General features: G+C 42.0%; 2 protein-coding genes across 3 annotated transcripts in view; both read right to left on the bottom strand.

Annotated features, from left to right (window-relative positions):
* Positions 1-15314, bottom strand: part of LOC121787134 — a gene marked incomplete at both ends in the record, with an annotated part of 138046 nt that overhangs the window by 74434 nt on the left and 48298 nt on the right. The gene's annotated exons all lie outside the window — the stretch shown is intronic.
* LOC121787133 (G-type lectin S-receptor-like serine/threonine-protein kinase At1g11330) lies at positions 8927-12103 on the bottom strand. Of its 2 annotated transcripts, XM_042185780.1 has the most exons (7): positions 10709-12103; positions 10507-10614; positions 10281-10435; positions 9980-10190; positions 9675-9912; positions 9431-9578; positions 8927-9341 (listed from the first exon to the last, which is right to left on the bottom strand). In XM_042185780.1, the coding sequence occupies exons 1-7, from the start codon at positions 11958-11960 to the stop codon at positions 9051-9053; spliced, it is 2403 nt and encodes an 800-aa protein (XP_042041714.1). In that variant the 5' UTR covers positions 11961-12103; the 3' UTR covers positions 8927-9050. The 2 variants fall into 2 exon arrangements, with proteins under 2 accessions (XP_042041714.1, XP_042041715.1); XM_042185781.1 differs by lacking the exon at positions 8927-9341 and having other exon boundaries at positions 9448-9578; positions 9644-9912.

Below are 15314 nucleotides of genomic sequence, written 5' to 3' on the forward strand. Positions count from 1 at the left end.
TCCAACTTCCCATCGCGTTCGCATGGGCCTGGTAATCACCTTCCTGAGGTCCGTAATATTGCTGGAGTTGATTATCTACTGGACCTAACAACTTAGCCGTTTCCTTTGGTGCGGCTGTATTAGTTTTTTCGATAGCATTCAGCAAGGCTTTCTCCAGCCTATCAATCCTTGCTTCAACTTTGTCATCCTCCTGCTCCCTCAATGCATTCACAGAGCCTCTTCTCACAGCATTCCTCGTACTGTCATACGCCTTCTTGGCGTCGATTAATCTTCCCAAAATCTCTCTTGCCTCACTTCCTCTCTTTCTTGTAAAATTCCCCCCGCTCGAGGAGTTCATCAAATCCTTAGACTCGGGAGTTGCCCCTTCATAAAACAGAGAGTAGGTCTCTGCCTCTATCATCCGATGATTCGGACATGCGTCCAGCAATCCCTTGATCCTTGACCAGTATTGGCTCAATGACTCATCGTAATCCTGCTTGCATTCCACTATCTCCTTCTTCAGAGCGTTCGTCTTGTTGGATGGAAAGAAGTAATCTAGGAACTCCAATTTAAAGTCCCTCCAGGTGCGGATAGAATCCGGGGGTAATCTCAACAACCATGTATTTGCCTCCCCCTTTAGAGTGAAAGGAATCGCGCGCAAGCGATAGTCCTCCTCTGTCGCATCATTAGGCCTCTTTTGAATGCCACATAACTTGCTAAACTCGTTCAAAAACTCGTACGGGCATTCACTCCTTCGCCCAGAAAATGTTGGCAAGACACCTAACACATTCGTTTTGATCTCAATAGATCTCTGACGTGGGTTCATCACTATTGCGTGTGCTGGCTCTCCATCGAGATGAGCCGTTAGTGACCCTATTTCTGGATCTGGGTCCGCTACGTGTGCCATCTCAACTTCCTCTTCCTCCCCTGTTTCTGACTCTGTTTCCGATTCTGGTGGGGACTCCGGATCTGTTCGTCCTGAGGATTCCCAGGATTCGTCACTCAAAAACTCAGTCGGGAACGGATCTCCCGTCGTGAACCCTGATCTGGTAGTCACGGTGGAGGCTGTATCCTTGATCTTCCAAACGAACTGACCGTATTTCCAACCAGACGAGTTACTCCGGTGGAAGCTCCTGCTCATGTACTACAAAGAAAACGGAAAGAAAAAGTAAATTAAAATTATTCACACCAAAAACTCTAGGCACTAACACAAAGTACGCCATCCATCCCCGGCAACGGCGCCATTTGAAACGAGGATTTTTTTTAACACGTGTGCACAGAAATAGATCACTGCAAGCGCTTGGTCAAGACACCACGCTCCTTAAATCCACTAGAGCACAAGGTCTAGGAACTTAAGAGAACATAAAGTGCTTGGTCGTTGGACACACATCGACTCCCCTTCAAAAAAATATAAATCCCTCAACCCGAATACTATGAATTAGTATAGGGAAGTGGGGTCGATCCCACAGAGATGGACTCACAAAGTAGTGCTCAGAGACTTTGGACAGACAAATGGCTGCTGCCACGCAACAAAAGGGTTGAGAATTTTAAACTAACTCTAGACCTAGGCAGAAAATGTAAATGCTAGACCTAGGACATGTTAAACTTGTAAATTCAGACTTCGACAACAAGAAACATAACCACTTCCTAGACAGTGTAAACAACTACCTAATCTAGCTAAACAGAATATGACTGAAAGTGGGGACCATAATTCCAAAAATGGCAAGTACGGAAAGAACTGCAGATTAACAAACTCTGACGCTAGCTCGCAGCAAAATGCATCCTCTCAACCGAATTAAACTTGCAGATGAACAAAACAGAGCAAAAAGCGAGATTCGACAGAATATAGAGATTTGGTCGTCGTTATCTTGCTGCAACTCGGAAAAACATCAGATCTGCGTACACTAGACGGAATGAAAGTAAAACACGTAAACTAAGCATGAAAATCAGATCGAAACTACTCAGATTCACGTCAGAATACTTGATCCACTCCGGATCCAAGACATCCGAACCCAACAACCAACAAATCCAGCAAATCCAACCAAAATTCTTCCACAATCCAACTCCAATCTCCCGGATCTGACCATTAACCTACAATAACTCAGTAAACAGCTGCGAAACGCATCCAACTCAGACAATTTAAAACTCCAAAATCTCAATAAGCGAAACGATCAAACCAGAAATCAACACAATCGCCATAACGGAAAATCAAACTTGCATTTAAACCAGAAACTATTCGGTGAAAACAGCGAACCGAGCTTCGAACAACGAAGCTCGGCAGAGTAAGTAGAATACGGAAAGCGGAAAATAAATTGTTTCTTCGCTCCTAACAAGAGCGGTGTTACACCATATCGGAAGCTAAGATGAAACCCGAACGTGCGAACTGAGATCTCCTCAAAACTAGTATCAAGTGTGTGTGTGGGAAAGTGAACTAAGCAACAGGCTGTGGTGAGGTCTCCCCCGAGAAGATCCCTCCAGCTTGCATGCTTCTGCCTTTTATAGATGCGGACATAGCCCTTGAGTCTTCGTAGAAATCCCTATTCTACCCTTCAACTCTGGAGCTTCCTCCGTCGAGCAATTCTCTTCATAATTGTTCACTAAATCGCCAGTTCCTCGACCTTGTGATTTTTTGGTCTTCTTTCCTGGACCTGGCGAATTCCTTCACACACCTGGCTTAAAACGTGCGTTAGTCCTAGTAAAATCACGAATTAAATCCCTAGACCCATGCATGAAATTAGCCTTATCAGGTGTATAGCAAAGATATGGATTCTCACCTAGGCCATCTCAAGCTGGTCTTCCAGAAACTACAAAAGCATTCTCTGTTTGCTAAAGCTAGCAAATGTGAATTTGCTCGAAATCAGATAAAGTATCTTGGCCATATAATCTCTGAGAAGGGGGTCTCTACTGACCTTAAGAAGGTTCAAGCTATGCAGACCTGGCCCACTCCTTCTGATGTCTCCAAGCTGAGGGGGTTCCTTGGCCTCACTGGCTATTACAGAAAATTCATAAGAAATTATGGCATCATTTGCAAACCTCTCACTGATCTCCTTCAAAAAGATGATTTCTATTGGGATGCAGAAGCTGATAAGGCTTTCCTAGCACTGAAACAAGCCATGATTTCTCCACATGTGCTTGCCTTGCCTGACTTCTCTTTACTCTTTGTTGTAGAAACTGATGCTTGTAGCTATGGTATTGGTGTTGTGCTTATGTAGAATAACCACCCCATTGCTTTTATTAGCAAGGCTCTCTCCCCTAAAAACAGAGCTTTATCTGTCTATGATAAAGAACTTCTTGCTAATGTCTTTCCAGTTACGTATTGGAGCCATTATCTGAGTACTACACCTTTTGAGGTACGCACTGACCACAAAACTCTGGGCCATTTGATGAAACAGAAGCTCACTACACCCGGACAACTTAATTGGCTTTCAAAGTTGATGGCTTTTGATTTCGAGATCACCTATAAGAAGGGTGTGGAGAATGTTGTTGTTGATGCACTTTCTAGGGTGCATTCATATGAGGTGTTTTGTATGGTTATCACTACGGTTTCTACTGATCTCTACCCCTTAATTCAAGCTACATGGGAATCTGATCCCTCATTAAAAATGGTGCTCACTGAGCTTCAGCAGAATCCTACTTCAGCCTCAAAATTCTCTTTGCTGGGGGGTCAGTTGCAGAGGAAGGGTAGATTGGTGGTTGGAAATGATGTTGCCTTGCGCTTAAGAATCATTCAATTGTTCCATAACTCCAGTTCTGGTGGCCACTCTGGTGTTCTAGCTACTTACAAGAGATTATCTTCTCTTTTCTACTGGGCAAACATGGAAAAGAAGATCAGGAATTTCATTCGAGAGAGTGATACTTGTCAGCGTGTTAAGTATGATAACAGTGCTTCTCCCGGCTTGTTACAACCATTACCTATTCCTGAAGCTGACTGGTCCCAAGTTTGTCTTGATTTTATTGAAGGGCTTCCTTTATCATAAGGGAAATCAACCATTTTGGTTGTGGTGGATAGATTAACAAAATATGCTCACTTCATGTATCTCACTCACCCCTATTCGGCTCTATCTGTAGCTCAGGCATTCCTTGATCATGTTTTTAAGCTTCATGGACTCCCCACTATACTTATCAGTGATAGGGATAAGGTTTTCCTCAGCCAATTTTGGTCTGACTTCTTTAAGCTCCAAGGTGTGGAGCTGCATATGTCCACAGCTTACCATCCTCAATTGGATGACCAAACAGAAGTGGTAAACCGATGCTTGGACCTATCTTCGTTGTATGTGTGAAGATCAGCCTGCCAATTGGAGTAAATGGCTCAGCCTTGCAGAATTCTGGTACAACACTTCTTTTCACACGGCTATAGGGACAACTCTCTTGGAGGCTCTGTATGGTTATCCTCCTCCCCTTCACATTCCTTATTTTCGGGGGGACTCAGCCGTGCATGATGTTAATGAGAGCCTCTTGGCTCGGGAGGCTATGATGGATGTTCTTAAGTTTCATCTTGGTCGTGCTCAACGCCGCATGAAGCAACAACATGACAAGCACCGCTCTGACCGCCGTTTTGCTATTGGCGATTGGGTTTACTTAAAGATGCAACCTTATCGCCAGAACACACTTCGTGATAGGCAATTTCACAAGCTTAGTCCCCGGTTCTTTGGTCCTTTCAAGGTGGTTGATAAGTATGGAGAAGTGGCATATAAACTTGCTCTTCCGGCTGATGCTAAGATTCATCCAGTTTTCCATGTGTCTCAATTGAAGAAGAAGCCGGGGCCGCTCTCCCAGCTCCACGGCACCCTCCCTACTATAGGCAACTCCACTTTCTTGGAGCCCGTTCAAATTTTGGATCGGCGTTTGGTCAAGAGAGGAAATCTGTCGGCTACCAAGGTGTTGATTCATTGGGAAAATACTTTCCCCGAGGATGCTACGTGGGAATTCTTGCATGATATTAAGGAGAGATTTCCTCATTTTCAACCTTGAGGGCAAGGTTACTTGATGGGGAACGTTTGGTACATGAAATGAACTAGTTAAATAAATGCTAAGGTGTTTACACAAAATAAACGTGTGCATGGGTTCATGCACACGAGAGTTGTATGTTGCGAAGCTTATATCAACACATAGCGTGAGTTAGTTAGATTGATTGGAGTTTGTTAATTGTTTGTTAGTTGTAATGCAGCTATATAAGCTGTTTTCACTCATTTTGTAAACCATACTTATGAATTAATGCAAAACTCCTCGCCCTCCACTCTATCTTCTCCCTTGCGTAGTTCTATTTGTGTAGGTGCAATTCCGATTACCGTTCATAGCTCCGGTGACCCCAATTCTGCACCACGTTGTTGTTCTTGGAGGAGAGTGTCTCTGAGGCATATCCACCGATTCAAGAAATTCTGAGATTTGATGAATGGTGTGTCAACTTTCAATTTGGGGGAAATCGATGTCGCAAGAATCCCTAGAATGGAAGAATGCGGGTAATTGGTAATTCATCGATTTGTCGTTACAAGCCAGTTCCTGGGAACCGATGCAAGGGGCTTGAGTGGCTGTTTTCAACGTCGCCCGATGGGGACGAAGGCGAATCAAGCCAGGCGGCCCCCACCCAAGGGCCAGATCAATTTTATTTTACAAATCAAGGATCCGTTCGGTACACAGAATTGGAATTGAATTAGAATTGGAATTGAATTGGAAGGAATTGAATTCAATTCCAAATCCTATGTTTGGTAAAATGAAGAATTGACATGAAATTGAATTGACATGTTTGGTAAATATACACACAGTGCACACACACTTCACATATTTCACACACTTCACATATTTCACACACTACAAACATTTCCCACACTTCACACACTACACACACTATACACACAAAATACATACTATGCACACAAAATACATACATTGCACACAAAATAAACACACTATACACACTATACACACTGTACACACATTACACACACTTACAAATTTTATACAAAATATACACACACACTTCACACAAACTATAATTTCAAATTTAGTTCAGTTTTTCAGTTTGATTCAATTTAAACTTTTGAAAAATTTTATTTTTCGATTCGGTTCAGTTTGGATCGAAAAAAATATCTAAAAGCTGAATTTTTTTTCAAAAATAGGATTCTTGAAATGTGTGAAATGTGAGTAGTTTTTGTAGTGTGTGAATTGTGTGTAATATGTGTAGTGTGTGAAATATGTTTAGTGTATGAAATGTGTGTAGTGTGTGAAGTGTGTGTAGTGTGTGAAATGTGTGAAATGTGTGTAGTGTGTGAAATGTGTGTAGTCTGTGAAGTGTGTGTAGTTTGTGAAATGTGTGTAGTTTGTGAAGTGTGTGTAGTTTAGTGTGTGAAATATGTGTAGTGTGTGAAATGTGTGTAGTGTGTGTAGTGTGTGAAATGTGTGTAGTATGTGAAATGTGTGTAGTGTGTGTAGCACATGAAGTGTGTTTTGTGGATGTATAGTGAAATTTTATGACTATTTAGATTTTGGAATTACAATTTTCTACTTTTTATATGAAATTCAAATTGTGGAATTGAAAATTTTGGAATTGTAATTCAATTCCAAATCCAAATATTTTTGTGATACCGAACAACGGATTTGGAATTGGAGGCTCTAATTCCAATTCCAATTCCAAGCCCTCAATTCCATGGTACCGAACGCACTCTAATTTTATTTATACACTTTAGATTTTAAATTTAATAAGGTTCATTTTTACAATAAAGATATATAGCTATTGATATTCAAGTTCCAATGATTAATTGATGAATCTGATCTTTTAGGACTCCATTCCATAAGAGCATCCATAATGGTGCAGACTATAGTCAGGACTATAATTCATCACATCAACTTTTCTTAGTTCGACCTAGTCACTTGCAGTAGTGCGTGCGGATTAATGGTCGGACTAATGACTAATTTTATATTTAAATTTAATTTCAATTACAATATACCAAAATATAATATATTAAACACAACAAATTTAAACATACACCTAAATTACTAAATTTTAAAAAAAACTACGTTACTTAATTTAAAAAACACCTACACTACTCTAATCTAAATATAACTTCTTCTTCAAACTTTCCATCATCTTTGCATACATCGGTCGGGTGGTCAGGTCGGTGGCATTGTCACGAGCGCAGGCGCAGGTGGGGGAGCCGATCCAGACGTTGTCACTTTCCCTTTGGCCATGGCTTTGGCAATCTTGTTGCCAACAGGACGCCTAAAAGTAGACGTTGGCGTGTCGGAACGCGTCTGGCTCAGCGTTGAGATCCATAGGCGTCGGGCCACCGCTGCTCGTGTAACTGCCACTGGAGTGTTCGTCCGATTCGCGTAGACGATGCGGGCTCTATCCCTCCGTCGAACTTGGGCTTCTCTTTCAACAGCAGCCAAATGTTGTAGAACTTGAACTGCTCGTACCGCCCCTGGTATTCAACCAATGCTTTCTGGAGGACATCCTCCATGCTCTCGCTGTTGCCCTTCCGTACTTCAACTTCGTGTAAATATCACTGAAGTTTTTGACACGGACTCTGAGCCGATCCCAGCAATTGCGGAGCTGTTTCTTGTTCTGCTTGTACTCCCACTTCGGCTTCACCGAGTTGTACCCGGCCTTAATGCAATCCCACATCTTGGCCATCGTCTGGTTGTTGGCGTATATCGGATCATTCGATATATTGATCCAACACTCAGCCACCTTCATGTACTCATCCATGGAGTAGTCCATAAGTTTCAAGGCATACTCGTTGTTGGTCTCTTCGGATGGAGTGGGACGACTGGCGTCTTATCCTTCCGTGCCATCCTCTTCTTTCTCCTCGCCGGCTCAGGAGCGGAAGGTTGCCCACAGCTTGGCTCCATCTCATCGACCCCGTAGGAGTCGGTGTTCCAGAACGGATCGAACTCGGGCTCCGAATCGGAGGTGGACCCTACAGGTCCGGGAGTCTCGAGCCCATAGTTTTCGTGACCAGGCCAACGGGCGCCGCCGCCTCAGCCGAACATAGACATACCGTCATCGGCATTGTTCGGGTTTGAAAAATTGTCGGGATCCATATTTCAGACGGAGAGAAGAGAAGAGGGTAGAGGAGTGAATGGTGAGAGAAAGTGAAAATGAGGGAGTATATATAATGTTTGAAAAATAAAAAAAAGGCAAAAACACATCGATTGTTCATAGTCCGAGCTCCTGCAGTGGGCAGACGAGGACACGGATGACGGTCGGGCAACGCGTCGACCGTGCCCGAACTTTTGTCCAACCCGCTCGTCTGTGCTCCTGCTATGGCCGGACGAGCGATCGTCCGGACGATAACACCCATGGTGGATGCTCTAATGATTATTATTAATTTTTACTATACTTATCATTTAAAAATACATACTCCCTCCGTCCACAAAAAAGAGACAAAGTTGTAAACGACATGAGTTTTAATGCGCAATTGTTAAAGTAAGAGAAAGGAAGAGCACATGTGGTGGAAGTAGTGTTATGGATTGTGGGGTCCATATTTAGAATGATGTCTAGAGTTAGTATTGGTCTAAAACTTTCCATTTTTAAAATTAGTCTAATTTTGGTGGACGACCCAAAATGGCAAAATTAGTTTAATTTTTGAGGACGGATGGAGTATTATTTTCTATTTTGCTCTGTCTCTTAAAATTTGAAGTTTTCTATTTTAGAAAATTTTCTCTTTAATAAGGCGGGACTCATTGTCTACTAACATTACTTTTAACACTTTTTTTCTATTTTTTATTTTATTTTAATTGCTTATTAAAATTCCTATCGTTTTAAAAGTTTATATTTTCTGGGTAGCTTCATTGCTGCATTTTTCGGATATGAGTTTAGTCTGTTTTGAAACATATCTGTATAGTTACTTTTGCTGTATTTAACAGAAAAAAAAAACCCTACAATATGAAGAGAAAGAACGAAGGCAGCAGTTTCTAGCAAACAAGAAGTTATGAAGAGAAGGAAAGAAGTGCTAATAGTTTCTTGCAAACAAGATCACTGTCTTCACCAACATAATACAATTACATGTGACAAACATACATAATCATCTTACTCTCATAGCCATAATATACATGGAAAAGAGGTCTCAAAACTACCTTCCTCCTAATATAGAAATAGTGACATCATTGCTAGATAGCTCGGTCGATTGAGAGCTCTGAATCCCAACAAACGCTGGTTGCTTCGGGCGAGGAAGCTCTACGATCTCACAGCTAAGCATCGACAGCACAGTCGACGTGTTAGGCCGATCTGCTGCTATTTCTTGAACACACAAAAGTCCTACATTTGCATATCTCACTATATCATCTTCAATTGCACTTGCACTATCATATAGTGAAGGATCCATCAAATTTGTAATCTTCCCTTCATTCCACAATTTCCATGCCTGTTTGTTTTGAGATCAACAAAAAAATTAGATTTTTTACTATATATAGTGAATAAATATGGACACTGTTGATGAACACTACTACTTACATAAGCTGTAAGGAATTGTTGATCTTCATCACAAAAACTGGAATTCTTCTTTCCACTCAGAATCTCCAGTAATAGGACGCCAAAGCTATAGATATCGGATTTCTCAGAGAACATTCCACGATGTGCATATTCCGGGGACATATAGCCACTGCGCCATGAACACATGATATGAATATAATTAGCATTGCAAACAAAATACTGTATATTTTTTACTTGAATGAGGCAATCAATATGTGTTGCTCACTATGTCCCAACAACCCTTGTTGTATTGGCTTGATCAGCTTTGCCATCAAATATTCTTGCCATACCAAAGTCGGAAATTTTAGGGTTCAACTCCTCATCCAACAAGATGTTGCTTGCCTTGAGATCTCTGTGGATAATCTTTAGCCTCGAGTCTCTATGTAGGTAAAGCAGGCCTCGACAAATCCCCGCAACAATTGATTTGCGCATTTGCCAGTTGTGAAACTCTCGTTTATGTGAACCTGAGAAAGGTTATTTAAATCTACAGCAGCAGATGAGCTTACATAGAAAAAGTGATGATCCACTAACCAAAGAGAAAGGCATCCAAGCTTCCATTGGGCATATATTCGTAAACTAGCATCTTTTCGTCATGCTCAACACAGCAACCGATTAATTTGACAAGATTGCGATGCTGAAGCTTTGAGATCACCACAACCTCATTCATGAACTCTTCCGCCCCTTGGTTGGAGGATCTTGCTTGCCGTTTTACAGCAATTTCTTGTCCATTTGGCAGTTTCCCCTGAGAAATAGAAATCAAATCACATTTTCACAACCATATAAACAAAAAAGAAGAAGAAATGAGAATTTGAAAGAAGAAGATGAATACTACTTTGTAGACTGGACCAAAGCCACCCTCTCCAAGCATTTTGGTTCGATCAAATTTTTCTGTCGCATTTGAGAGCATCTCGAATCTAACTACAGGCAGTTCCTCGAGTTCACTTTCCTTTCTTTGGGAGAATATCAGTCCTTTCTTATTCTTCCTTGCTGCTTAAAATTAAAACAAGTGTCTAAGAAGTTGTGTACACTGACAAACACAAGGTCTGTAGATTAATTACCTCTGTAATTCGATAATTTTTTTCGCGCAAAGTATGTGCATAGACCAATTAGTATAGACCCCATAACCACCGTTGTTGCGATAATCGCTCTTCTGTCATGCTTCTTATCTGCAGAAGATCATTATCAGCCATAAAAATGAACTGTAAAAAAATTTGTAGAAGTTAATCCATATCAAATTCAGAGTGTAGAGCAATATATTACGCAGTTGTGGATAGGGCAGTCGAACGTACAAGTCTTCACCACCGGAAGCAAACTTGACAACATCAGTTAAGTTATGAGACCAGTGCATACACCCAATTCCAGTAACATCGGCATAAGCTATACAAGAACAATCACCCAAGCACGCGCCTCTGCAGTCTTTATCAACGGGAAACAATATATAATGATCGGGCAACCCTACCCCCGCCATCTTCAGAAACTCATCCTCTTTCCCCAAAGAAGTGTTGTGTTCACATTTTAAGGGAGTTTCTCTTGTGCATCCACTAGTCCAGTTTCCTGCATCCCACTCATCTTCAGCTTTTGGCGAGAAGCCTCGGAAACAGGTACAAATTGGAGTCTCCCGAGCATCACAGCTTCCAAAAGATCCGCACTTGCCATAAATGTCACACTCGTTACGCGTTGATGTTACATCCCAGGCTTTCTTCTCATAAGACCACTCCCTCTCCTCTACAACCCCTGAAGATGTCAAGACATAATATTGCAAAACAGACGAATTTGGAACGTTAAACATGTAATACGCAGTTCCTGGAGAACCACTGCCTACAGTAGTTCCATCGTTATACAAAGCTCTCATTCCAGGCAGCCTAATGAATGTCTGACCATTCCACGGACCACTGTACCAGTACGGAATATTACCATCCTTCAAAATATACGTCCCTTCAAGGTCCGGCATAATTTTCATGGCGAACCTTCCAGGTGCCGGATCATCAGGGCTTGTCCACGACATCAGTACATTCTTCTCGTTCCTATTCACATCTACAAAAAGCCGCATAGTTGGTAGAAAAGAATCCGAAGCATGTCGGAAGCTCTCCCAAACATATTCACCGTTGGAGTTATCTTGCAGAACCAGATTCCCTGTATCCAAGAGCACAGCACTCAAATTAGCTACAGAAGATGAGAGATTAGTCGACCATACAATCTCCTTCCGACCATCCAAGATCACTAGATTTCCATCTGATGATATCTGAAATGTTCCAGAGGAATCATTGAGAGGCTTATTTCTGTTAGCTACCCATACAACAGTCATCACCGGGAGATTGTACATGATACCGAGGTAACGTCGGCTGCTATTTGACCGGCTGAAAAAACCTAACTTGAATCTATTTCCATTGGAAATCAGAGCTTCAGAGTTGGCAAGAGATTCATTAGCATTTATGATGTCAATGGCTGAAGAGAATGTAAAGAAACAAGTAAATATGAGTAGAAGTACAAAATATCCAAATCTGATCCCCATGAATAACTTCTCCTCTTCTTTGCAAGGACTAGAATGATACCATACTACTATAGATTTGAATATGATTCAGCTATTTAGATGTGTTTGACTTGTTTCATTGTTGATATTTGAATTTTCTTTCATAATAGAAAGTTCAGGGAATGTATTTTCTTTGACTCAGATAATGAAAATCTTATACCACCAATAGTTAAGCAGCACCAAAGATTAAGACAGCCAATAAAGCACAAAGCCACACCAATAATTGACTTGGTGGAAAGTGCTAGCTTCAAAGAAGCAAAATTGTTGTATGTAATTCTGTTAGAATGAGATCGCATAATTTCAGGAGAATATTATGTGATTGATATGTGAATATATTTTGCCTAAATTAGAGAGAGCAATTATTGTAAATTTAGGTTTACCATATTTGTAGAATACCTAGCCTATAAATATGTAGTCGCTGTAACATATTATTCATTCAATACGAAAGGAAAACTTCTCCCACCAATCTTAACATGGCCTCAGAGCAGGAACGACCTTGGCTCAGAAAAGTTTCATCATAACCAAAAGAATACCAAATCTCGACCCTTTGTCCAGCCCAGAAACCTACACTAAAATATGTCAGATATAGAGGACACAAAAGATAATCCGGAGCAGACCGTGAGTCTGAGAAACAGCAAAAGCGTCACAGTAGCATTCAAATTGAATGGCAAAAATTACCCCCTTTGGTCAAGGCTGATCAAAGTAAAGATAGGAGGCCGAGGAGCCTATTCATATATCCGAAACGACCCCCCAGAACCGGGGGTTCGACGAGTGGGAAGAGAATGATCTAGTGGTGTTCTCATGGATCGTCGACAACATCGAGAACGATATCGTAGCAGATTCTGCCCACCACCTAACTGCCAAGGCGCTGTGGAACAGCCTTGCAGTGACATTCGAGGATAACAAGGCCGACAAGTACCTCATCTACGACCTGGAAGAGAAGGCAATAAACATCAAACAGGGAAACCTCGATCTGGAGACTTATTACCGGAGGATCCACGAACTATGTATCAACATCGACAGAAGCCAGAAGCAGCCGATTAGTTGCTGTGATAAGGGAATCGATCAATTTCGAACACATTCGAATGAGAAAAGATTGATCAAATTTTTGACCGGGTTGAATCAGGAGTACGATTCAATTCGAAGGGACATCTTGAAGGAGGAACCGACCCCACCAGTGGAGGCAGCCTACGGATGGGTGAAGACGGAGGCGGCTCGACGTCGAATCATGCCACCGGCATCGCCGTCACCACCGAAGAAGCCAACGGCAGCAATGCCGATTCGTCATTTGGGGTGAAATCGGACACGGATTCGCAGCAATCGGACAAAGCTCAGTTGCCCAGAATCAGCGACCACCGAACCGCGACGCACCACCGCGCTCCTCCGCCACCAACCGATCGGGAAATCAGCACCCCGACACCTCGAAATTATGGTGTTCCCACTGTGGAAAACAGAAGCATACATGGAAAACTTGCTTCAAAAGATTGGAGTACCCGGAGTGGTGGGAAGAGCGACAAAAGGCGGCTCAAGCAAAATTAGCCGTTGAGAGGTGCCGGCAATTTTGCCGGGAGGATGGAATCGACAGAGAAGTCGGCGCAAGAAGGTAACGGGTTTGGCTTTGTGCCAAACCCTAACTTGATGTCTTGTTATTCTAGTTTTTTACCCCACCAGAATAGAAAATATCAAAAAGGACCCCATCCCCTTAAATTTCGACCCCATGATTCCCAGAAACCTAAATTTGGACCCCAGATTATTCAGAAATTCCATGCTTACCCCAATTATATGTCTGAAAATCAATTTGCACCCCTACTAGAAGTTTCCGCTGCATTTCATGTACATAATATTTTTGATAAACACTCAAAGGGCTGGATATTTGATTGTGGGGCGACTGATACCATAACCCCGGATAAAAGTGATTTAATTGATTTTGATGAGGACACAAAATCCTATATTAAAACTGCAAATGGGGAATTGATTACCGTTGAAGGATCGGGCATAATTGAAATATCTCCTACACTTCGGCTTACGAATTGTTTATATGTTCTTACTTTATCTCAGAGACTGATGTCTATTAGTCATGTGACGAAGGAATTAAATTGCACACTTCTGATGCATCCCGACTTTTGTATTTTACATGATACTCAGACGAGGAGGATTCTTGGGCGTGGCACTGAGAAACGGGGGCTCTATTATGTGGACGAGATAGCTCAACATGGCAGTGCAATACTGGCTCACGGATCCACACAACAGGAAACTTGGCTCTGGCACCGAAGACTAGGACACCCTTCTCCTGGTTATTTTAAATTGCTTTACCCGAACCTTTAGATTCCGTCTAATTTTTCGTGTGAAACTTGTGTTTTGGCCAAGAGCCATAGACAGTCTTTTAAACATACAAATACTCGTGTGAAATCCATATTTTCTTTAGTACACTTCATACCACTATCCAAACCCTTAGGTCAGATAATGGGAGGGAATTTGTGAACAGTACTATGACCCAATTTTGTCAAAACAAAGGCGTGATCCATCAAACCTCTTGTGCATATACACCCGAACAAAATGGGGTAGCTGAACGGAAGAATCGAACAATTCTAGAGATGACCCGAGCCCTAATGATTGAATCCAAAGTCCCTACATTTTTTTTGCCAGAAGCAGTTGCTACATCTATTTACTTGATCAATCGCCTCCCAACTAAAACACTAAACATGAAAACCCCTCTTGATACCCTCTCCAAACAAGCCAAAATACCTGAATACTTAAACCTTCAGCCAAAAGTCTTCGGTTGTACTGTCTACACTCATATCCCAAAACACGAACGAACCAAACTATCACCTTGTGCAACCAAATGTGTCTTTGTGGGGTATGGGTTGAACCAAAAAGGTTACAGATGCTATGACCCTTCCACTCGAAAAATCACCACCACCATGAACTGCAATTTCCTAGAAACCGAATTTTTTTATCATACCCGCCTTAGTAGTCAGGGGGAGAGTGGTCCGAATAATTTCGAGGACTATCTAAGTTGGGTTGTGCTATTGCCAAGCTCCTCAAGTGGGGATTCAACCGATCCGGTGGAGGTCACTGCCGCCGAGCAAGTCTCACCACAGGAACCGTCTCATCCGCCCCCAAGCGATCCTCTTCCGACGATATCCGAGGTAATTCCTGAACTGAATGTTATTGAGAATCCAGTTATTACTGACCCGGTTGATACAGAACCCCAAGGGGAGGATAACACTGTGGATGGAGACACCGGGAGATACGTGCTTCCTTTTCGAAGTACAAAAGGGATCCCGACCAAAAGATATTCCCCTGAAAAGATAGGGAAGAAAAGTCGTTATGGGG

The sequence above is a fragment of the Salvia splendens genome, chromosome 22 (genome assembly GCF_004379255.2).
Source record: "Salvia splendens isolate huo1 chromosome 22, SspV2, whole genome shotgun sequence".
Taxonomy (NCBI): Eukaryota; Viridiplantae; Streptophyta; class Magnoliopsida; order Lamiales; family Lamiaceae; genus Salvia; species Salvia splendens.

What these genes read in the sequence shown, in the direction of transcription:
- LOC121787133 (XM_042185780.1), bottom strand. Translation starts at nt 11,960, where the DNA reads ATGGGGATCAGATTTGGATATTTTGTACTTCTACTCATATTTACTTGT. An exon ending in GCTTTGGTCCAGTCTACAAA is followed by an intron (nt 10,191 to 10,280) that starts GTAGTATTCATC and finishes TCTATTTCTCAG; the next exon opens with GGGAAACTGCCAAATGGACA. An exon ending in AACAATTCCTTACAGCTTAT is followed by an intron (nt 9,342 to 9,430) that starts GTAAGTAGTAGT and finishes CAAAACAAACAG; the next exon opens with GCATGGAAATTGTGGAATGA.